Here is a 24,285-nt window from a genome sequence, read left to right as displayed (position 1 = left end):
TTTTCTTGTACGTGAGAAGAGGGCAGTCCCTTGGTTGAATTGATGATTAAACACATCACCTTAATGTGGCGCTGACACACACACGCTGTGCTAGGGGATAATGGAGTGAGCAGTGGAGTACAGCAGATGCTCCTGTGGACCAGGGTCCACGCTCATGCACATACACACACACACACACACACACACGCACGCACACACAGATGGTAAATCATTGGAGATGACAAGTTTATAATCATTAGCGTCTAAACACACAAACATCTGCTGGTGAGTGCTAAGTAGTGAAAGTGTGTGTGAGAGAAGCAGTTTAACAGTTTCTTATGTAACTGTTCATAGTTTAATACAGTGACTTTTAGGAAGGAACCATTCAGTCTAAATAAAGGTTTTCACTCCAATAAGACATTTGAAATGACACCAAACCTTACAAAAATGAGTATGGACACAAGTTGTTATTTAATTTAGAGTCTTTTAAAGACATTTCTTCAAATGATTAAATGTTTGAGGATAGATCCATTTGGGCGTTTGCATTATTGACTGATGAAGGACACACAATTGAATACAATCCTACAATATAATCCTAGATATTCATATTAATTGGTGTTTTTGGATGAGTGTTGCAATTTATAATTTTAGAAATTGATCAATAAAGTATTTCTATGCACATTACAATAAAGAAATAATACCTTTTCACTTCGCTAACAAATTAACAGATTTTTTTGTTGCAGATTAGTGCTCTTTGTAACTGATTTCTTTGTAGTTGGTGAAATAAATAATTAAAAAAAAAAAAGAAATTGAGTCTGATCCGCTCTATTTGACTGCAACTACTCTGGTTTCTTTACATGCTTTACTTTTGTGTGAAATTTAACCTTCAGAAACACTTCTTGAGAAACACTTGGAAATATTAGTAAGCACCAGGTTGGGTAAATCTCTTTAGATGGAGGAGGTTGTATTAAAGATTTAAGGGAAATTTCCCTCTAAAATAGATCCTTCCTAATAGTCAGGTGAATTTTATGTCACTTATAAATCACCATACATAGAAGTGATGAGGTACACATGACAACATTACTATCATATTTTCAAAATAAGATAAGATAAGATAAGATAAGATAAGGTAAGATAAGCCTTTATTGATCCAAGAGGGGGAATTCAGTTGCCGCTGCAGCAGCACAAAGACAAAAATAAGTTAAAAAAATCAATAATAAGAGGTATAAAAAATTAAATAAGAATAGAAGTAGAAATAGAAACTATACAAGAGCAATTAAGGACACAATTATAAGGTGAAAGTGATGTAATTAATAGCAGTAAAGTCAGCAAGGTATAGTATATGTAGTTTTAATAATTAGTTTTATTATATAGCATATTACATAATATAGCACTGTTTTATTTTAAACCACATTTACTGTTGATTGATTAAAAATGTTTACAAGCAAGACATGTATGACCATTCAAGACTACAGATATAAAATCACATATAACTTTTCCAAATTTGTTTTTAACAATATATTTAATTGTGGTAAAAAGGTTAAATCTCCATATTTCATTATCTGGATAAATCCTCAGATCGCACACTGACCCCGATGGAGGCTGAGAATACAGCATGGTACATTAGAGAAGTGTGACTTCTTTAATTTGAATGTACTTGTGTTCAAACATACACACACTGGTCTGCACCTCGCTGTGTGCGCTTTCTCAAAATTGGAAATTGCTTTTTTTTTTAACTCTCAACACATCTGGACATTATTCACTGAGCGACAACATGAGAGGACGAGAAGTCCGAGAGGAAGAGACAGAGACGGCTGAGTTGACTTTGCTTTCGTGCTCCCTGATGTGAAATTAACTCAGAGTCACACACAAACTGCTGGCCAGTGTTTGTCTGCTGTGAGCAGCAGATGGTGGCGATGGAGACACCTGCTGACGTCACACTCATCATCATCAATCTCACACACACACACACACACACACACACACACAAACACACACACAAACACACACACAGGAAAAAATGTAAAGGTTTAAGATGAACGAAGGTTTTGTGTGCAACAAAAACTTGTATAGCAAAAACATCAAGATTTTTAATAAGAATTAGTACTGAGACAACAAAATGCATCCAACCAGAGGTGCAAAATGCAGTTAAGTGCAGAATAATGTACATATGTATAGAGGTAATGTATAGAATAAACAGTGAGGGGTGGATATGAATGCACTAAGGTATACTGTATACAGTGTGAACATGTGCAGCTTATACTTCGGTAACTGCTGCACTGCAGGTATAAGTACAAGTATAGACAGTAGTATAAATATGAACACTCTAAAGGTGAGATATATACATATTATATATTTCGAAACAAGCACATCTGGCTGTAGATGTTTTGAATGTTGATGAATGTTTTTAGATACCTTGTGATTCTGTAATTTGCTCTTTGTCTTCGTTTTCAATTGTAATGTTTGTTTTATGTCTGCAACCGTGTAGCTGCGCTGTTGCCTATCTTGGCCAGGACACTCTTGGAAAAGAATTTTTTCAATTTCAATGAGTTTTTACTCCTGGTTAAATAAAGAAATACACTATGAACAGTAGTATAAATATGTATGGGAAGAGCAAATATACTACAGGTAAGTGTATGTACGGTAATGTGGCAATAGTAAGTATTTTAGAAGAATTTAAATAGGGAATTGCTTTCCAACATCTTATGTTACATGTATTTAATTTGCAATCCCACATTTTTTAACATTACTGATTCTGGTACATGGCAATTATATACATATCATTATGTTATTATGTCAATAGCGTTATCAGAATAGTGGGACAAAGACAAATATGGAAAACTTTAAAAAGGGATGTTGAAGAATCAGGTCAACAAAAAGTGTGTTTATTTACAAAAAGTTTACTGAAACAAAGGGCAAAAAATTAATCCTGGGAATTTCAATAAAACGAAATTAAACTGATGAAAAAGAACACCACACTATAGAAAGCTGCAGCCTCTCAGCTGGCTGCCAACTTCTCTCCCTTACTCCAATGAATGTTTTTGTTTTTATTTTGTTCTTTTTTAAAAATTGTATTTATTATTGAATTGACGCTCTGGCAATATTTTTCACCTGACATTCATGCCAATAAAGCAAATTGAATTGAATTGAACAGGGTTTTATCTTCTTAGCGTCACCTAACTGGAACCTAGCACCTGCCCAGGTAAGTATAGGGTGAGCTAAACTGAGCAAGCGTCCAAATGCACACAGAAGAATGCCTACATAAGTTACTGCTGACATCTCAGTCTATCTATGGACATCCGTCCATACCACACCAAATGTTATAGTAAGCCATTTACTGCAAAACTATCTTACCAATCTTCTTACATCTAAGCAGAGCCCAGCCCCTCCCTATAAGAGGATATAATGAGGCAAACCTGTTGAACAGCTGATTTGCACCAACATCCCAGGCAGAACAACACAAATCCTATGAGCCCATAAAACAAACAAACTAAACAAGCCTGTGTCATTTATACATCTTAATTGATTATGCTTCAAATGAACTGAAACATTGGACTGAAATTAATATAGCACTGTTTATTTAGTAGGGCCTATTGAACCTTTTCACACACAGACTGGGGAAATCTCTGAAGACGGAGAGGAAAAGGCTCTTTTTGACATGACATGACAATTAATTATGGTCCCATGTGTCACAACCAATTCAGTGAGCCAGCATGCACAATACCAGAGCACTGAGCCACCTAAATGGAACAGGGCCATAATTAATGTCATTAATTACACCTGTGTTTACCCTGCAATGACGTGTCAGCATGGCTGCTGTGAAATGGGCCTATAACAAGCTTCCGCTATACACAACATGTTATCACCAGTGTGCCCTGGTGCAAGAAGAATATAGTATAACATGATTATGTTAGAATTTGAAGGTAAATTTCACCCCAAATAAAGTCAGCCTATTTAATTCCATGCTGTGCAGTAATCACTGAATTTTAATTGTGAACTTTACCTTGTGTCTCTGTATGAAGTTATCTTCATCTGCCTTATTTAAACCTTATCTGTTGGTTAGTAAACGCTAAAGTCCAAGGAGTTTGTAGAATAAACAGTAACTAGATATGACATTCTATTTATTTTACATTTTATTCTGTATATACATAGGCTACATTACTCTGCATTTAATGCTATACTGCATTTTGTTGTCTCACTACCGAATTGAATATAATTGTATCTAATCTCGTTTTTTTTTGTTTTTTTTAATTTATTTATTTGCAGATATATAGAACTGCACCAAATCCAGTCAATGAAAAAAAAAAAAGAAATGTGTCAGGAGACGTCAAGAAGCCACAGGCTTATACAAAGGAACTCCCCCCCAACCCCAGGAGAGAAAAAAAATAACAAAAAAGGAAGAAAGATCTAAACTAACATAATTAAAAATACAACAAAAGTTAAACAACAACAATAAGTACACAAAATGTGCAGAAAAACCTAACCAAACAGTGGAAAACAATCCAATAAAAACACAATAATAATAATAATAATTAAGTGCCAGTGGTCAAGATAATTAGTTTTAGGCAATTTTAAAGTGAAATTGGAAAATATTTATTTAAATACAGTGTATAAGTATGCACATTAAGAGCCAATCCTAACAAGAAAACACATACAAATTATAACATTAAAACTTATAATAGATAATTAAATGTAAAGGCTATAAATATTAAATAAATTAAATCAAGTACAATATGTGATATATATAAAGTGTGTTGTAAAAGTGTAATAAAGGGGATTATACATGTGACATTATCATCACATGGTGTTTTCATCTGGCTCCACCTTCAGGCCAAACACAAGACAAACAAAGCCGCGCGGTGCGTCATGGGAGGTCGAGAAATACAACCAATCAGAGGACGAGGAACTCGCTTCAACCGGAAGTAAAACTTCACAACAAAAAAATTTACCGGGAAATCTTCTGCTGCTCTGAAAGAGTGTTAGAGGAGCTGCTGCTCTGTTAAAGTGTTAGAGGAGCTGCTGTAGAGGAGGAAAAGTGTGTTTGTCTCTAGATTAAACACATCACAGTGTCTCTGGTTGTTTGGTGCTCCCGTGTGAGCCAATATGGACGAATATGACGAAATGTTCGAGATACAGGACGACTTCGAGGACCAGTTCAGAGACGAGCTGGAGGCCATGGCTGAGCTGGAGGGTGAGGAGACAATACCAGGAACCATGCATGTAAAACTGGGGGAAAAAAGTTCGGAAACCTGTGTTTGGTGGATTATTTCTCTGTTGTTACAATGCTAACTGGCATTTTATTTTACATCATTGGAAAGCCTGTTTATTTACCTTCACAATGATGTCCAGCTTGTAAGGATCATGCATTAGTGGGATGAGCAGCACAGCTGATTGTGTGGGGAGCGCCCAAGAAAAGTTTGCCAAATGCTCTGCCAATGGTAAACAGTGTATTCTCATAAGGCTAAATTAACTAATACATTATGATATATTATTATAGTTTAAGCTACCCAGCAGTGTATAAAGTAGATATATACTGTAAGTCTTTAAGTAATAATTCTTGGACAAATCTAACAGGCAACCAAATTGTGCATTGTTATTCATGCAGGTAAAATGATGCAGTATGATTAATCCCTTACACCCAGTTTGCTGGAAAGGTTAGAAAAACCTGATTAATCCATACTCTCTGACAGTAGGCATATATATATATATATATATATATATATATAGCAGGTAAAATAAGTATTGAACACGTCACCATTTTTCTCAGTAAATATATTTCCAAAGGTGCTATTGACATGAACTTTTCACCAGATGTTGGTAACAACCCAAGTAATCCATACATACAAAGAAACCAAAACAAATAAGTTCAGAAATTAAGTGATGTGTAATAATGTGAAATGACACAGGGAAAAAGTATTGAACACATGAAGAAAGCGAGGTGCAAAAAGGCATGGAAAGCCAAGAAAACAGCTGAAGTCTATCAGTAATTAGAAAGCAATCCGGCCCTTTGTCAGTGCAAATTAATATCAGCTGGTTCAGGCCCAACTGATGGCCTATAAAAAGGTTTCTCATGACCAAGGTTTCACAAGAAACATCTCATGAAGAGTAAAAGCAAAGAGCTCTCTCAAGACCTTCGCAACCTTATTGTTGCAAAACATACTGATGACATTGGTTACAGACGCATTTCTAAACTTCTTAATGTTCCAGTGAACACTGTTGGGGCCATAATCCGGAAGTGGAAAGAACATCATTTCACCATAAACTGGCCACAACCAGGTGCTCCTCGCAAGATTTCTGACAGAGGAGTGAAAATAATTATCAGAAGAGTTGTCCAAGAGCTAAAGACCACTTGTGGAGAGCTTCAGAAAGACCTGGACTTAGCAGGTGTTTTTAGGGTGATGTGCACTGCCATTTGTCCTCCAAACATGTTGTGTATTATGGCATCCAAAGAGTTAAACTTTGCTCTCATCTGACCAGACTATATTCTCCCAGTATTTCACAGGCTTGTCCAAATGTTGTGCAGCAAACTTTAAACGAGCTTCAACATGCTTTTTCTTCAGCAATGTAGTCTTGCGTGGTGAGCGTGCATACAGGCCATGGCGGTTGAGTGCATTACTTATTGATTTCTTTAAAACAATTGTACCTGCTAATTCCAGGTCTTTCTGAAGCTCTCCACAAGTGGTCCGTGGCTCTTGGACAACTCTTCTGATAATTATTTTCACTCCTCTGTCAGAAATCTTGCGAGGAGCACCTGGTTGTGGCCAGTTTATGGTGAAATGATGTTCTTTCCACTTCCGGATTATGGCCCCAACAGTGCTTACTGCAACATTCAGAAGTTTAGAAATGCATCTGTAACCAATGTCATCAGTATGTTTTGCAACAATAAGGTTGCGAAGGTCTTGAGAGAGCTCTTTGCTTTTACTCTTCATGAGATGTTTCTTGTGACACCTTGGTCATGAGAAACCTTTTTATAGGCCATCAGTTGGGCCTGAACCAGCTGATATTAATTTGCACTGACAAAGGGCCGGATTGCTTTCTAATTACTGATAGACTTCAGCTGTTTTCTTGGCTTTCCATGCCTTTTTGCACCTCGCTTTCTTCATGTGTTCAATACTTTTTCCCTGTGTCATTTCACATTATTACACATAACTTAATTTCTGAACTTATTTGTTTTGGTTTCTTTGTATGTATAGATTACTTGGGTTGTTACCAACATCTGGTGAACATTTCATGTCAATAGCACCTTTGGAAATATATTTACTGAGAAAAATGGTGACGTGTTCAATACTTATTTTACCCGCTGTGTGTGTGTATATATATATATGTATATATATATATATATATATATATATATATATATATATATTTATCTTCTTTTTTTATCTTGCCTTAATTTGATTTGCACCCTGACTGACAGCCAGCCACCACACACAGTCACATGATATTGATCTTGCCCAGTTATGTTGGCTTTTTTTTTTAAGTTTTCTTTCTTTTTTTCTTTCTTTCTTTTATTTGTTTGTTTATTTGTTTATTTATTTTTTTCTTTTAATTTATTTTTCTCTCCATTTTGTTTTATCTATTTTTCATTTTATTTTGTTATGAGGCAAAGTAAGAAAAAGAAAGAAAACAGAAGGAAATATATATATATATCTATATCTATATATCTATATCTATATATAGAAAAAGGGAAAAAAACAAAACAAAAAAACTCCTCAACTGGCCGCTCATGCCTCAACACCAACTGGGCTCCTCCTCCATCTCCTCCCTCCAATGATTTTTCCTATGGATAGAAAAGGACATAAGCCATGAGCTACCAGACTCACAAATTTACGATACGGTGTATTAGTGAGGAGCCATGGATCTACTAGTGAGGAACCATGGATCTACTAGTGAGGAACCATGGATCTACTAGTGAGGAACCATGGATGCATTAGTGAGGAACCATGGATAGTGAACCATGGATAGTGAACCATGGATAGTGAGGAACCATGGATGTAGTAGTGAGGAACCATGGATGCATTAGTGAGGAACCATGGATCTACTAGTGAGGAACCATGGATGTAGTAGTGAGGAACCATGGATGCATTAGTGAGGAACCATGGATGTATTGGTGAGCTTCCACCACCAAAACCTATGCCAAATCAATGTGAGGATCAGTGATCCGCTGTGGCGAGCCCCAATGGGAGCAGCCGAAAGACGAATAACGACAATTCAATTATTGTCAGAAGAAGTGCCCATCTCAATTTCCCAGATCCCAAAGTGTGATCGATAAATAACTCTTTTTTTAGTACAAAACCCAGACCTATTCAATTTATGAAACAGAATAGCAACAAATCCTCACAGGAGAAGCTGGACCCAGTGAGTGTTGCTTGCTTGATAAATGACTTAAAGATCAAAATGTTTTCAATTATTTTTCTGAGTTACCAACTAATCACTTCAGCGTTGATGATTATATGTGTATGTCTTTTCTTGAACGGCTTAGATGAATCCTCCAAGACGGTGAAACGTCAGCAGGGTCCAGGAGACGACATTGCTGACGTAGAGCACCTGCTGGATGATCAGCCCACCAGTGAGTTCACCCTGACAGTACAGTGACTGTTTAGTCTTTGCTGTGTTTGTTTAATGTTGTGAGTTTGTACCTTGAATCTGACTTCGTCCTCACAGCTCCAAAGGCAAAGCGGAAGAAGCAGGAAGCAGGAGTGGCCAAGCGACTTTTCAACTCAATGCAGTCTCACAAGAGCAAAGCCCCGTCAGAGAGTGGTGACATCACACCGCCGTCCTCTCCAGAGCAGTATGAATCCACCAACACCTCCAGGTAGGAGAGATGCATGGGCCGGTATTAAACACTGTGTGAGCTGGAAGGGGAACTGTTATTTATTTATTTACCCAGAATCCCCTTTAGTAACTACCACGGTAGAAACTTCTCTTCCTGGGGTCTGTACAAAAATGCAACATTAGAATGTAAAAATAAATATGAAATTAAAATGGGAACAAAACAAATAAAACAATAAATCAACAACAATAAAACTACTGATGACAATAATAACAACAAATGACCACAAATAAAAAATTTAACATAAAAAAACAAAAGAAAAACAAGCAACCTACTAAAGAAACACACTGAAATAGACAACAATAAACTACTAATGACAATAACAACAAAACAACAAGTACCCACACCTTAAGGGTGAGGAGCAGGGAAACAGTTGATTTTGTGGAACGTGTTGAGGGAAAAGGAGGCTTCAGTAGAAGGCAGACATTTAGTGCATTAGATCTCTTTACACACAATATATGGTTTTATATCTGGTGCATTATTGGGAATATAAATCAGTATATTAAAAGCCTAAATGTTTCACAAAATAAGCAATAGGAAGACCTTTTAATGCAAAACATTCCCAATTTTTTGATACTCAAATCACAAAAAATCGTCACTTAAAAGCGTAACATCACAGGGATGAAACATGACAGTGTACTATTTATAGAGACACAAAAGCACTTGTCTGAGGAAGAGCTGCAGCTGGTGACACATCACCTGTGAGTATTGAACAACCTTTTTGTTCTATTCCTTTTCAAGCTTGTCTTTTTGATGTGCTTTTCGAGCGCTTTAAACACAATCTTTTGCATTTTAGTGGTTTTCAGACACTCCTTGTTTCAATACGGATATTATTTAGTCAATTAACAGAAAATGATTGATGACAATTGTGGTAATTAGATTAATAATTCAAGTAAAAAAAACTGTCAAATCTGATGTTTTTCTGTTTTCCTGTTTTATATGATTATAATTTGAATACCATTGGGCATTTTTGATTATTGCTCAGACAAAAGAAGGAATTAGAAGACATAATATTGTCCTGTTGAAACATGTGATGGACATTTATCATTGATCACATTTTATAGATTGAACAATATATATATTATTTAAACAAGCACACAGTACAACAGACTTCTGAACATGAAATTCCAGCACACACCAGGGTATTGGCATAAACACTAATTTATTAACAAATCATAATAAAAACGAGAGTGAACTACGCATTTCGCATGTTTCTTTATCAGCTTCGCTTTGGGCTTGATTGCCATCAGGTGTGCCTTAAATCATCTAGTGCTGATTAGCAAAAAATACCACACAAGTCAGCAATAATAATAGGTAGTAGCAACTTGATATACCGTTGGCGGTCCGATCCCTAGCTACTCCGGTCACGTGTTGAAGTGTCCTTGAGCAAGACACTTAACCTCAAATTGCTCCTGAAGGCTGTGCCATCGGTGTGTGAGTGAGTAATTAGATTAGATCCTGATGGGCAGGTTTGGCACCTTGCCTGGAAGCCTCTGCCATCAGTGTGTGAATGCTCACATGTAGTGTAAAGTGCTTTGAGTGGTCGGAAGACTAGAAAGGCGCTACAGTATATAAACAGACATAAACATTTCCAGAAGGTACCATAAATATATAAGATAAGGTACATATAAAATAAACTAGAAGAAAAAGGGAGAAAATTCATATATATCTGAAAAAAGGTGTTAAACAAAACACATATAAATGTATTACAAAACAGTTAAATATAGCTGTCTAAATAAGGGAGGGGAGAGAAATCACCAGCTCTGTGCCCGGAGTATCTTCAGTTTTTTAGACTTATGAACATGTTTTTGTGTTTTAGGTCTAGCCCGGCGGTGTTGGATATCAGTGGCTTTTCTACAATCCCAGAGTCGCCCAGTCGACCTTACACAGCGGCACCAGCATCACAGCACGTGCTGAGACGGCCTCCTTTAGAGGGAGAGTACATCAGTGTGACCGACTCATCGGGGAGTCGGGTCTACCTCAGACAAGCAGAAGACACAGGGACAAAGGTTAAACTCATCAGCATGTCGAATGTTACACATCTCGTCCTAAACCCTGATTTGTTGTCAGCATACATACATATTTATTTGCATTCACCTGTGTGTGTGTGTGTGTGTGTGTGTGTGTGTGTGTGTCCAGGTTGTGGACTCCAGAATTCTACCAGACTCCCAGGGTTCACTGGGGCTGCTGGCGGTGCCAATACGTGTGTTGAGAGATCAAGAGGCAGAGAGGGTGAGTGAACAGGCCGCTGTTGTTTGAGTATAATTTGCCAAAGAGCCTGCACAGGAACACACTGTCGATTCTCGGTAATCACATGTGCTTCATCAATTTTAATCAGTTTCCCTAAACCCAAGCATTTGATTAGTATTAGCCAAATACAGAGAAAAGTACAACCATTTTCAAACAAACAACAGAGTGTATCTGCAGCCAAAAAAAGCATTGTTATATTGTTGTCTGATACAAAACAATGCATACTTACCCGAGCAAATGTTTGATATTTTTACATGATGGAAGCCTATAACTCGAAATTGTAATTCATACATTTATTAATTTGGAAAAATGATGATTAAGGCTTGTTAGAGCCGAGACCGATTTGTTATTGTTATGGTTATCCAAATATCTAAATATAATTTGATTTAGTTATATTGTTTGTAGGCAAAGACATTACAGGAGTTGAATTATTTAAGTGTAGTTTATTTTGATTTTTAATTGTATAGTATAGCACTTTGTATAGGTAGAATCATAGGAAAGGCTTATCCCATTAGACCGCACCATATATTCAGGTGCGAGCCTCGCATTGTGTGGCAGGCGGCGGCAGAGCGAACTGTTTTTTGACCACAGTGAAAATGTTTGTTTTGAAAGGTTAAACGCTGACAAATAGGGTTTAATACAGGATTTTTTCGTTAAACAAAAACATGTCATGGATTTTTGAAGTGCTTATATATATTTGTTTCAATAAACCTTTTGTTTATGGACTTTCAAACAACAGTTATTGGAATTTTTTGGCTCATGCGAGTCAGAAACAACCCTACGCAGCCACCACTGGAATCTAAAAACAAAACTAATAGTTTAAGCAATGATGAAATGACACCTTTTGTGTCCACATACGGTAATTTACTTTATTTGTGGATGTACCTGTAGGATGTCGTATATTTGTGTATCAACAGATGCACATATTCAGTTTCTTCTCTTTCTTTGAAATCGTGTAGCGCCTCCACCAGGTTATGGAAGAATCTCAGCTTCTTACAGATATGCTGGCCAGGTAACTCCCCACCACCTGTCTCTCTCTCTCTCACACTGACACATCATGAATCTGACTACATGCAGCAGTACCTGGTTTTTGAGTTCATATTTGAATGTGTGTCACATTCCAGCGGTGCGAACGATGCGCTTGTTGAGCCTGGAAGCAGAGAAGATGAAGAGAACGACGACCCAGGAGACACAGAGGGTCGAACCTCTCGACTCTGGGTGGACAGATTCTCTCCCCGACACTACACAGAGCTTCTCAGTGATGATGTGAGTCATGTTTAGTGTTTCTGTATAACTCTATATCTACATAACATACAGCCACTTTAACTGAGATAAGTCCAAGTATCTCACACTGATGCCAGCTGTATGTGTCTGCTTCATTATAGTTTACCAACCGCTGTCTGCTCAAGTGGTTGAAACTTTGGGACACGGTTGTGTTTGGAAGAGAGAGGAAGTCCCGCCCTGTCCGGATCGACAGACAGGCTCCCAACCAGAACTCATTCAAACCCAATCAAGTCAATCAGAATCCAAATCGCTTCAAGAGCAAGATTGAGGTGACTGAGGAGCTCCTGGAGGCCGAACTGGACCAGCACAATCGACCCAAATTCAAGGTAAACACACCTACAATTTCAGTTTAATGACCTTTAGTTGTTCTACGTGATATAACTTGTTTTGTTCTCTCTGTAGGTGGCACTGCTGTCTGGTCCTCCAGGTTTGGGGAAGACCACCCTGGCTCATGTCATAGCGAAGCATGCTGGGTACAACGTGGTGGAAATCAATGCCAGGTTAGACAAATCAAATTAAAACTGTCCCAATTAAAGTAGTAAATCTTAAAAATTCCTCCTCCTCTTGTCGTGACCTCAGTGATACTGTTGATGCTTTTGCAGTGACGATCGCAGTGCAGAGGTTTTCCAGAAACGCATCGACACGGCGACGCAGATGAAGTCAGTTTTAGGAGCCAGTGAGCGGCCGAACTGCCTCATTATTGATGAGATCGATGGAGCACCTGCGGTACGTTCTGGATACTTAAAAAAAAAACATGTTAATGCGCTCCTTCAATCTTTGTTATACATGTTTGTTTTTTCTTCATCTGTGGTATTCGACAGGCTGCCATCAACATCCTGTTAGCAGCTCTGAACAGGAAAGACGGACACGGCGGCGAGGCTGGTACAGAGACTGCGAAGAAGAAAAAGAAGAAGGAGTCCTTACTGCTTCGACCAATCATCTGCATCTGTAACGACCTGTAAGAGACCGTGGTGTTTTAACAGCAGCATCAAAGTGGAAATAGTAGATTTTGGTTATAGCAGTATGGTCTATATGCATGTTTATTTTCTGTTTTCTTTGCAGCCGTCATCTGATTACCTCTCTTTCTGTTTAGTTATGTTCCAGCTCTCAGACCTCTCAGGCTGCAGGCCTTCCTCCTGGTTTTCCCTCAGACTCAGCCTTCCCGCCTCGCACAGAGACTGGGAGAGGTCAGCTCACACACACACACACACACACTGGGAGTAACCTTTGCGAACACACCAACAATCCAGGGTTACATTGAGTTTTTGTTTGCAGATTTCAGTCAAGCAGGGGATGAAGACAGACACGGGCACTCTGATGTCACTGTGTGAGAAGACCGACAACGACATCAGGTCTTGCATCAACACACTGCAGGTGGGTGGCAGCACTTAGTGAGAATGTAATATGCAGTATAATTATATCTCACGATGTGTCCTTCTCTGCTCAGTTCCTCCACGGTCGCGGCCACAAGCAGGTGAACACAAAGACCATCCAGTGTGTCTCTGTGGGACAGAAGGACCAGAACAAAGGCTTGTTCCATCTGTGGCAGGCAATCTTCCAGTTACAACGTGTAAAACGGTATGTTACAGAATGGACAGACAAACAAGAGAACATGCTCATCTGACGGTTATCAAAAGAAAATATAACGAAGTAGGGCTCCACTGAATAGTTCGAAGCTTCATTCATAACGTTGACATTCAAATTTTTATCAATGAATTACAAAAACATTACTCTTCACCCCGCTGTCTCCAACACACACACAGAGCGGAAATATTTCTTCCTCTAAAGGGGGGAATGACAGAGAAAAGTTTGAGAACCGCTGCTCTAGTGGCAGCAAAAGTTCAAGTTTAGTCAAAAATGTTGAAAATAAGCAAAGGTTCTGCAAAAGACCAAGAGAGTTGCATGCTATTGTGCTGTCCCTGCATTGTTCAGTGATCTCCATGACTGTTTTTGTAAGTTTGCATTTACTGTTGACACCAACAGGGAAATTGGAAACTAAGTTTGTAAGGATACCTGCAGCTCTTGAAAAGTCTTAAAAAGCATTGATTTCATTCTCCTCAAAAAGAAAAAGGCCTAAAAAAGTACTAAATTATTTTACAAAAGTCTTTATTTTATCTAGCCTGCCGCAGTAATGTTAGTTATAACATGTTTTTGTATGTCATTTTAGCAAAAACTGGCTGAAAAATCCCCAAAATAATTATTAATATATTTATATTATTGTTCCAGACCTCTGACCTTATGAAGAATGTGTGGACCTTAAATTATTTTTTTAATTGGTCCATCCATCCATCCATCCATTTTCTGCTGTTTATCCTGGTCCACGTTGTGTTTAAAGATATTATTAAGAATTATTGTTATATACAGCAGGGAAAACAGATAAAAGTGTGATACAAATGACATTAAATTCCTACACTTGGTAAATAATCCTAGGCGTTATCTTCCGTACTAGTTTTTAATGTGTATTTTTCATACTTTGGCCGGTACGATCATTAAACAGGTTTTAAAGTCCATTCTATGTGTTGTTAAAGTGTCTTTAAAAGTCCTAGATTTAACTCTTTGAACTCTGCAGAAACAGTAAAGAGTTTTATAGTAGTCATAAGTCTGTCCTTTCTGTCGTCTGGGACAGACTTTTATTTTGTACTTTGATCTGTGAGCATGAATGAAACGAGGTCACGGTCATCACAAGAGAATAAAACCTTCGGCAGGCAAACTTCAGCTTGTCACACAGGTGACATGATCTCATCTATAACCTTACCTTACTGTATCTGTTATCTGTCCTCTCTCTGCTTCTCTGGTCCTAACTAACTGGATATTGACTAAACGTTCACATTTGATCTTTCAGGAAACGTATTGGTGAAGGGTTTGATGAGGCGCCAGGTTCAGGAGGTGGAGCTCAGAGGTTTCAGCACATTCTGCACTTGGCTTCTTCTAGTGGAGAGTATGAGAAGGTCTCTCAGGTAATGAACACACCAGTGAACAGAAAAGGACATAAAAAAACTACATTATGGTGTGTTAGGAGTCTGATATCAGGTCTCTCTCTTCTTCAGGGTCTGTATGATAATTATCTGTCCATGCGTGTGAGGGACCCCAACCTGCACAGTGTGTGTGAGGCTCTGGACTGGCTGTCGTTCTCAGACAGGTTGAACCAAGTAATTCTGCACGGGCAGAACTTCTCCCTGATGAGATACCTGCCCTTCCAGTCCATCAAATTCCACTTCCTGTTTGCACACACAAACGTGCCCCGCATCAGCTATCCGCACAGCCAGCACGAGGTACGAATCAACCACATGAACCTTCGTGTAGCAATATGATGAAAACAGTGTTTCACATTCAAAAACTGAAGAGATTGAGAGATTTCTGTGTCCTCCCTGGTCTTGTCCTCTCCAGGCGTCCTCCCGGCTCCTCAGCAGCAGGAACGCTTTGTCCACCATGTTGGCCGACATCCCAGCAAGCATCAGAACGAGGATCAGCCAGCTCAGCCTGTCCCTTGATGTTCTCACACTGCTCCTCGACATCATCTGTCCCAAACTACGGCCGGTAAGCAAACGCATGTTCAGTAAACTGTATGTGTTATCCCAGGTTATTAAAAGAGTTAATAAGACAAAACCATATTTATTTTTTTAGTAACATCCGGGTTACTTAAGTTACACACCTTGCTGTCCCCAGTTTCACACTCACCTGTAAAATCTAATGCAATAGCCATACATTCTACCTTTTTAAAAAGATTATAATGTTCAGTTTTGATTGACACTTTCAGAGAGAAATTCATTTAACGACATGTTTATTATTGAGGTTGTGGTTTGCATTAGTTTTGAACTGGACTGTATTATACTGTGAGGTGTTCCTAATGTTTTGCTCACCCCATTTACAAACATTTCAATACAGTGCAGTCCAGTACAACGCCACTGCAAACTACAACCTCATTAATATACATAAAGAGATGCATTGCTTTTTTTTTAAAGTGTAATTTTCTGATGTTTGCGTGACAAAAAAAAATCCATTAATTTCAATTGTGTTGGTGACAGAAGTCACAGCGAGGATTATATCTCAAAATGTCAGCATTTAATAACAAATGTGTCTTCTGCTAGAAACTACTCGTGGTAGTAAGTGGGAAGTATCAGGGTTTCAACCAGAAACGTTTTTAAGACCGGCGGCCAAGTGTCAGCCACCTTAAACGAGCCTGAGCCGAAGTTGTCGAGAACTTCGGGTCTAACACCTTTCACTTTAATCAGCAGATGACAAGCAAGACACGGGAACTTGGCTTGGGTCCTGAGGAGTTGTACAATTATAATTAAATATGATAATATAATAATAATACAAGTATAGTATAATGTTACTGTTAACTTCATATTCACCGTCTGTCACACACACGCTCTCTTTCTGTCTCTCGACCGCACACCGACACTCGCTAACGTTTAGCACACAACCTATGAGTTATTCCCTAAAGGAGTTTGCTGCTTGTAAAACACATTTTAGTTTACAAAACTTGTGATTTTAATTCCAATTTCTCTGATCAAAATATATGTACACAAGATTAAGAGTCTAATTTTTGGTAGTTTTGTAACATTTTTTATCCTCTTTGGATACTTTGGAAAAAGTATTGTGCTTTCTTCAGCTCATATGTGCATCAGGTGTTTTTTCTTTTGGTGATTTCATAATGTGTAGGTGGGTCAAACTCAGGAAGGCAGGATAACTGACAACGTTCGGTGTATAAAGCTTGGTGTGCTGGAGAAGAGTTGTGTGACGTGTTTTAAGTTTGATAGTCTTGCAGTGAAGCTCACACTGGTCTCAGCCCCACTGTGTGTGTGTGTGTTCTCATGGTTAGAAATGAGTACGGGTTAAAAATGTATTCATTGCATATCATGGTAGTAAAACTTTCAGTGACTGCATCTGATCACAAATCCTGTTTGTGTTTCTTGCAGGTGAATCCGCAGCTGTTCAGCAGCAGAGAGAAGGAGCAGATGCGTGATCTGATCGACTCCATGCTGGCATACAACCTCTCATACAGGCAGGACCGCACGCCAGAGGGGCAGTACACGTACATGCTGGAGCCGTGAGTGTACACACACACACACACACACACACACACACACCTGCACTGAACTGTATGTTGCAAGTGGACACATGCAGGGCAGATGTGTGTTTCTGGGGTGTTGAAGGTCACTGTTCTTGTCCACACTGTGGTTCTCTGCATGGAGGCTTAGAGAGTAATCCCCTTAACACCTGCTGTGTGTGTGTTTGTGTTTGATGGTAGTAGTGTGAAAGCAGAGTAGCAAGCTGGTGGACAAACAGATGAAAGGATGCGTATACGGTTCGAATTATTAAAGCAGTAAATTTAGAAGTTTAGAGAAAGCAGGGGACGATCTGAAATATGGAGGCAGGTTAAAATAAAAGATAAAAACTGAAAGGAGCAGATCTCGGCACGTTCAAACTTGGGAGACCTTCGTTCATCTTCTGTTTTTGTTTACGACTGAGGACAGCAGAGACTCTGGTGTTGGTAGGATGAGATAACTAGCTGTACATCTCAGCCATGCCGACCCATTTCCAGGAGCAGCAGGACGCCCGGAGGGGCTCCTTCCTGCAGGCTCGCTGTGACAATGTGATGGTCACCAACGACTGGTGCCTGCCTCTAGTGTTGGCTCTTCTGCTGCTTCTACTGGTCTACACCTTCCTGTACCTGCCGTCTCTAGCTCACCACAACACCTCTCTCTGATTCTTCATGGATGATTGTGGATATAAACATTATATACATCACAGACAGCGGAGACGCCCCACAGTCCCAGCAGGGTTATTTGGTTGGACGGCTCTTTTTTTTGGACACTGTTGTTGATTGGTCAGACTGGTTTCGGAGGCTGTGAGTAGGAGAGACATGCAGAGAAAAAGAGCAGGAAACTTGAACTTCATTCATGAAAAATCAGCCTGTTTTTGGAGTCAAAAGACATTTAAAGCCTAAAACCATTATGTGCTTTAATGTAGAACTTCTATCTCAGGTCTGTTGTGAATTATTATTCTCCGTGCTCTGACAGTACGTGAATGCAGTCACTCTTATATTTGTGCTATCCTGATATCCAAGAATGAATGCATAATGAAATAAAAATTAAACAAGAAATGTAAGTAACTTAAAGCTACAGTTGGTAACTTTGAGCAAATATGATAAAGTTTTTTTTTTTTTTTTTAAATGTTCACTATATCCTGACAGTAGTACATGAAAAAGATAATCTGTGAAAAAATCCTGTTCCTCTGTGTCCTCCGGGGCTCCTAATGATATTTGCAAGATTTCAATGTGCCTGAAGGATCAATCAGAGCCGAGGAGTCTCTAAAGCAGCTGTCAATCACTGCTTGCGAACTCCGACCAAACAGTCAAACTAGGCAGCGCTGATCAAATATGAATCAATATTCTGTTACTATAATTAACTATTTCTCACCTCAAATGTTTTCTGAAACATCTTGTAGTGTACTGTTTAGCTGTAAAATGAGAAAGTTTGTGACCCGACAGCCATGTTGAGATCTGTTGAGGAAATACCAAGCACCGGTCACATGACCGGAGCACAGCCAATAGGAACGCTCTCTCTCTGAAATGGCCTGTGATTGGCCAAAGTCTCCCGTCACGGGCTAGATTTTTTAAAGCCTGGAAACAGAGCCATGAGGAGGAACAGAAGTCTAGTTATCTCTCAGAACACTTGAATTACATTATGCTGAAAGGTTATTATGGAATTTTTGCCCATGATGCCAAAAACATACTGCCTACTGAAGCTTTAAGTTAAATTGTGTGTAACTTGTAGTAACATAATGATTCAGATATCGTAGGTGGTATGGTTTTCTGTGCTTTAATAACTAAACAGATGCTATAAATGTGTTAGCCAGAGGTTAAACTCCTTAATATGAGCTGCATAGTGAATAATCCATCCAAGCAGCTCTTTTTTTAGATTACCAAATTCTGATGATATTTGATTTATAGTGCTAACTTCCAATAAGTAGCTCACAGTCACATAGACTGTTCTATTATCTTATTCATGTTATATTTAGCTCCAGCAGCAGAGTGAGAGTTTATTGGCACGTACTGTGGCTGTGTGTTGGAGAGATGCAGATCAGCTGTAAGAGGATTAAAGTTTTAGAGATTTTAGAGATTGTGGGTTTTATTCTTGAAAACATAAACCATGGCACCAAAAGAGGACGCTTAATGTTATTTTGTTTGTCATCTAACAAGGTTCACCTCTGTGTCAGTTACACGCTGTTATGGGTGTGTTTAAAACGTTGTTTGTGTAGAGCTATTTATTTACTTAGTATGTGTGTTTGCAGGCGTGTTGAGGAGGTGGTGAGGTTTCCGGGGCTGCCTCCGCGCCGCCAGCTGACGTATCAGGCCAAACAAACCATCAGCAGAGAGATGGAGCAGGAGAAGATGAGGAGAGCCGAGCAACTGATGCTGCAACGAAACCCGGCAGTGGTGAGACAGATTATAGATTTGTTAAATATAGTTCAGCCTGTAGACAATCAGGTCATCGTGTGTGTTAATAAACTAATGTATTTATAATCTGCTGTGTGAAGCAGAGAGAGGACGATAAAAAGAGCGCCGACCCTAAACCGCCCCGGAACCATCAGCAGAGGTTGGAGACCATCGTCAAACAGACCACAGTGGAGATCAGGGTGAGACACACGAACACACACACACTTGTTACATCAATTTGCATTGATTTCCTGAAGACGCACCCTAATTTACAGCGAGTCCTCACCTAATCCCAAACTCTAACCGTAAACAAAAACTGAATCTTCATAAAATTTGATGGTTTACTTCCCCACACATGATGAAGAGAATCTCCATAATGTGACTTTGTGAAAAGAGTTTTGTCCCCACAATATGATTAATATGATTACACACCTTCCTCTGGCCAGTGATGAGCTTAATGTGAAAGGAAAACACTGTTGTAGTGTATAATACATGTCTAAGTATGTGTCATCATTGCACCCTTCACTCATCCTTAGGGCAGCCCAGGAGACGCAGCATTAATTGTTGATTTTTATTTTACATTTTTAATCATGTTTCGCACCATAAAAACAAAACATTTGCATGAACTACATTTTATGTTATGTTTTCAAACATCAAAGTGTGAGAAGTAAGAAATAAAAAAATAAAATCACCCTATTAGAAACCTTGTTAAATATGCAGTAATGCTACAGTGAAGATCAGTGACATGACGGCCCATAGATGCTGGTTTTCATAGTAACATAAGACGCGTTCTGGCACGGGAGATTTCCAGGTACACAGTCAAGTCAAGTTTATTTGTATAGCACCTTTTATATACATCTAAAGTTGATCAAATTGCTGTACAAAGCAACAAAACAAGATTGCAATGGAAAAATACAAGGCAATATTATAATATGTGCACAAATCTAAACACCGATTTATAAAAATGTAAGTTTATAAAATACTAAAACCTTAAAACAAAGCATTAAAACCACTAAGAGCAACCACAGGCCATTGAAAATGAGTATGTCTTGAGGTTTGTCTTACAATTGTCAATAGAGGGCAAACATTTTCTAGGCAGCAGTCAGAAATGTTGACTGTTAGAGCAACATTTCAGAGCAACACTCAACACAAAATGAGCTCATTTTAATTTTGAATAAAACAAAAAACATATTTAACTAATCAGCATATTTGTTTTTTCTTAAATTGTTGATTTAAAGTTCAATATTTATCTGCAAATCCACACAGAAACAGAAAGCCTAAAGGCCTTTACACACCAGGGGCGTAACGATAAACAACACAAAAATGCGAAATACTCGCCGGCGAATATTTTACATCAAAACTATTCATACAGTTGCAACACTTTTTCAATGAAAGGTTTGATTGGAGAAGTGACAGTGTTGAGCCTCCCACAGTTGTGTGTGTTGGTGCCTGTAGGTGGAGCCAGCATCTGTTGGCACCATCAGATCCTCTCTGGCTGAGCTGCAGTTCTAATAGTTCAGGAATAGTGATGGAGAGAGAGTGAACCTCTAGAGGGCAGAAATGAGGATAATGAGAAGCCACTGGGTTACAGTCCCTAATGGTGAAACTGGGAAATCAGGCTAATGAGAGCTGCTGTGTGCGTGTGCATTCACGTGATCATTCATTGTTATTGACCTCCTTATTGAGGACAGTGTTTCAGAAACTTCCCTGATCAACTTCTCGTCACTCTTTGTGTTCATGTTCTGCAGCCGGAGCTGGATTTCTTCGGTCGAGCTGTCGCCCCCAAACCTCAGAGACCACCACCCACCTCAGAGACAGGTACTGTAGAGACTCTGTGACACTAATGTGGCTTCATTTATCAGAACCCTCTGAGAACACAGTGCCGTTCATAGAAAAACGCCTCGAGGCACATCAGGTCCAAACACACCGGAGGTGATAACTGATGTGTGTTACGTAACGCTTCAGATTTAGAGCTCACTGTGGGCAGGAGATCTAGACTGTCAACAACACCTGCAGTTTCCCTCCATAATGTTGGTAATATCATATTTCTATCAGCATCATAAAAGACTTCACACCGCCACATCAACAGCCTCCTCCTTATATTTGGACACCAGCCAATAGAATAAACTATCATCATATTTTACATGAAATGTATAATACTGCCTAAATGACTTTGCTACAGTTATATAGAAACCTGGTAAATGTTTGGAGAGCAGTTGCTGTGGTTTGACCTGTCAGTAGTTTTGGGTCATTGGAAACAAACATAACTGCTGTGTTCAAATGCATCGCAGCTCTGCACCAAAAATAAATCGCACATCTGCATAAACAGACCCTTCATTAAGCCCCTCCCTAGAACGGCCACTGTCCAATCCTACGTTAGCAACCATGACTATGTGCAGGAGGCCTGTCAAGCTTTCAGCGGGGTGTGTGGAACATGCAAGTCCGACAGCAGATATCCTCAAAGTTTAGAGGGGAGTGTTTTTAGTCATGCAAGCTTGTTGGGAAGGAGGCTAAATAACGCTCCAAAGTTACGCTAAATTTTAGCGAGGAAAAACTTGCATGACCATTTTCAAAGGGGTCCCTTGACCTCTGACCTCAAAATATGTGAATGAAAATGGGTTCTTTGGGTACCCACGAGTCTCCCCTTTACAGACATGCCCACTTTATGATAATCACATGCAGTATAAATGTGTTATTTTCGCCTATTCTAAAATGGTGTGTTTTAATATTTCTGCGTACTGGCCTGGGGTCCCTAAACAGTCTTGAAATTACATAAATTGGGTATCATTGTAAAGTTGAGACTCTTGTGGATTCAATGAGCCCAATTGTATTCCTGTGTGATGATGTTAATCCCCATAGTATTTGTTCATAGAATGAACATCAAGTGTTACAACCACCCACAACAACGTGTTCCTTTCAACATGGATGAAAAACAGGTTTTGCAAATATTCTGTGAAAGGCCTCTATTATTGTAAATCTTTGTTGTCTTATTTTGCTGACTCACAGGTGTGCAGGTGGATGACAACTGTAAATTGTGACTCAAAACATGCTTTGCATAAATAGCTTTTTATTTACTATATAACATCGGCCCAGATTCAGCGCCCAGTGGTCGTGGAAAAGTGGACCCATTTAAAATCACTATGTGCAGGGTGGAAATGTAGAGCTGTGGCTGTTTGTAGGTCAAAGCAGGAACAACGACGGGGCTCAGCTGACTAAAACAGGCGCTGCTCTCCTGTTCATTTTGACATGTTTAATTAATCAAAACAAACGCCATACGTGCATTAGAACCTTGTAGGACACGCACATGCTTCTGCAATTTCCAAGCAACAATCTTTTGTGAATCGTGGCGAGAGGCTCAGTTTGAGTGAGACTGTGCTTAATGGAGATAATCGGACATCGCTTTCTACTGTGCACTGATTGGAGATAAGTCACTGATATACGGTCCAGTACACTGGGTCTCTACATACACGGACATTTTCACATAAATGTGTAGTTTATGTGCACAGTGAATGCAGAAAGGAGAATTTGTATAATGAGTAGGGCTCCGGTTAATGATCATTGTCATTATTGATTATTTTAATTTATAAAATATCAGAACATTTTCTTTTCTTTTTCATCACAAGTTCCCAGAGCCCAAGCTGATGAAAGGTATTCAGGTTTTGTAATCACATGAGAGCTGCAAATCCTCACTTCAGGGAAGAGATTTATTTTTTCACTTTAGAGGATTAAACTACAGCTGAGTCGATTAGTTGATCAAATTAATCAGTAACAGTTTTGATCAATCAAATTTTGACCATTAATTAATGGGTTAAATCATGCTTTAATATCAAGATAAAATTTTACAAAAATGCCTTTTTAACACTTTTAGATCATCCCCGGTCATATTGTGCACCTGGTTTAGCAACATCTTCAAAATACATTACCAAAAAATCTATTTCTATCAAAAATCCAATCATCTTTTCTTCCTGTAAAACAAAATATGACGTTTCCAAGAAGATTTCCAAGAAACTTATGAGCACATCTCCGACAAACACGAGATTTAAAGTGGTGCTTTGTGGAGAAACTCAGGAGGAGGACAGCCCTAATCTTTATGATTCTTGACTTTTGCAGTGCTTGTTTTGCATTATGCACCAAAACACCGAGGCAAATTGCTTCTATGTGAAAACCTACTTGCTAATAAACCTGCTTCTGATTCTGATCCTAAAAAATAAAGCTCTTTTCCTCTCTGTAGGTGAGAAGTGTGCGGTTCTTTCTATGGGAAAGGCGGTGGGCGACAGTGACGTGTGGTTCCGGTTCAACGAGGGCATGTCCAACGCCGTCAGACGAAATGTCTACATCAGAGAACTACTGTAACACACACACACACACACTACCACTTGTACGTTACATGTTCGCGTCTGAATAAATCCATAATACAGCTGTTAAATTCAAAACAGTCTTTATTTTAATTGACAGTGTAAAGAGCCAATAAAAACGTGTTGTTGAACATTTCTCA

General features: G+C 38.9%; 1 protein-coding gene across 2 annotated transcripts; it reads left to right on the top strand.

The window, feature by feature from the left end:
- Positions 1-5,010: 5,010 nt before the first annotated feature.
- chtf18 (CTF18, chromosome transmission fidelity factor 18 homolog (S. cerevisiae)) lies at positions 5,011-24,276 on the top strand. 2 transcript variants are annotated; one of them, XM_074629632.1, is made up of 22 exons: positions 5,011-5,170; positions 8,462-8,548; positions 8,644-8,794; positions 10,632-10,821; positions 10,952-11,044; positions 12,022-12,074; positions 12,187-12,328; positions 12,448-12,672; positions 12,749-12,846; positions 12,949-13,072; positions 13,168-13,304; positions 13,440-13,533; positions 13,622-13,720; positions 13,794-13,924; positions 15,189-15,303; positions 15,394-15,618; positions 15,734-15,883; positions 17,269-17,399; positions 19,646-19,790; positions 19,895-19,990; positions 21,539-21,608; positions 24,022-24,276. In XM_074629632.1, exons 1-22 carry the CDS (start codon positions 5,083-5,085, stop codon positions 24,141-24,143), a joined length of 2,766 nt encoding a protein of 921 aa, XP_074485733.1. In that variant the 5' UTR covers positions 5,011-5,082; the 3' UTR covers positions 24,144-24,276. The 2 variants fall into 2 exon arrangements, with proteins under 2 accessions (XP_074485733.1, XP_074485732.1); XM_074629631.1 differs by having other exon boundaries at positions 19,892-19,990.
- Positions 24,277-24,285: the final 9 nt, after the last annotated feature.

Source organism: Sebastes fasciatus, chromosome 3 (genome assembly GCF_043250625.1).
Source record: "Sebastes fasciatus isolate fSebFas1 chromosome 3, fSebFas1.pri, whole genome shotgun sequence".
Taxonomy (NCBI): Eukaryota; Metazoa; Chordata; class Actinopteri; order Perciformes; family Sebastidae; genus Sebastes; species Sebastes fasciatus.
The sequence above is the reverse complement of the archived record's forward strand: the minus strand, read 5'-3'. Positions and strand labels throughout refer to the sequence as shown.

Bases quoted from the DNA above. Each gene is read 5' to 3' on its own strand.
- chtf18 (XM_074629631.1), top strand. From the start codon at position 5,083: ATGGACGAATATGACGAAATGTTCGAGATACAGGACGACTTCGAGGAC. The intron at 13,073-13,167 runs GTACGTTCTGGA...GGTATTCGACAG, and splicing joins AGATCGATGGAGCACCTGCG to GCTGCCATCAACATCCTGTT. The intron at 13,721-13,793 runs GTGGGTGGCAGC...TTCTCTGCTCAG, and splicing joins CTTGCATCAACACACTGCAG to TTCCTCCACGGTCGCGGCCA.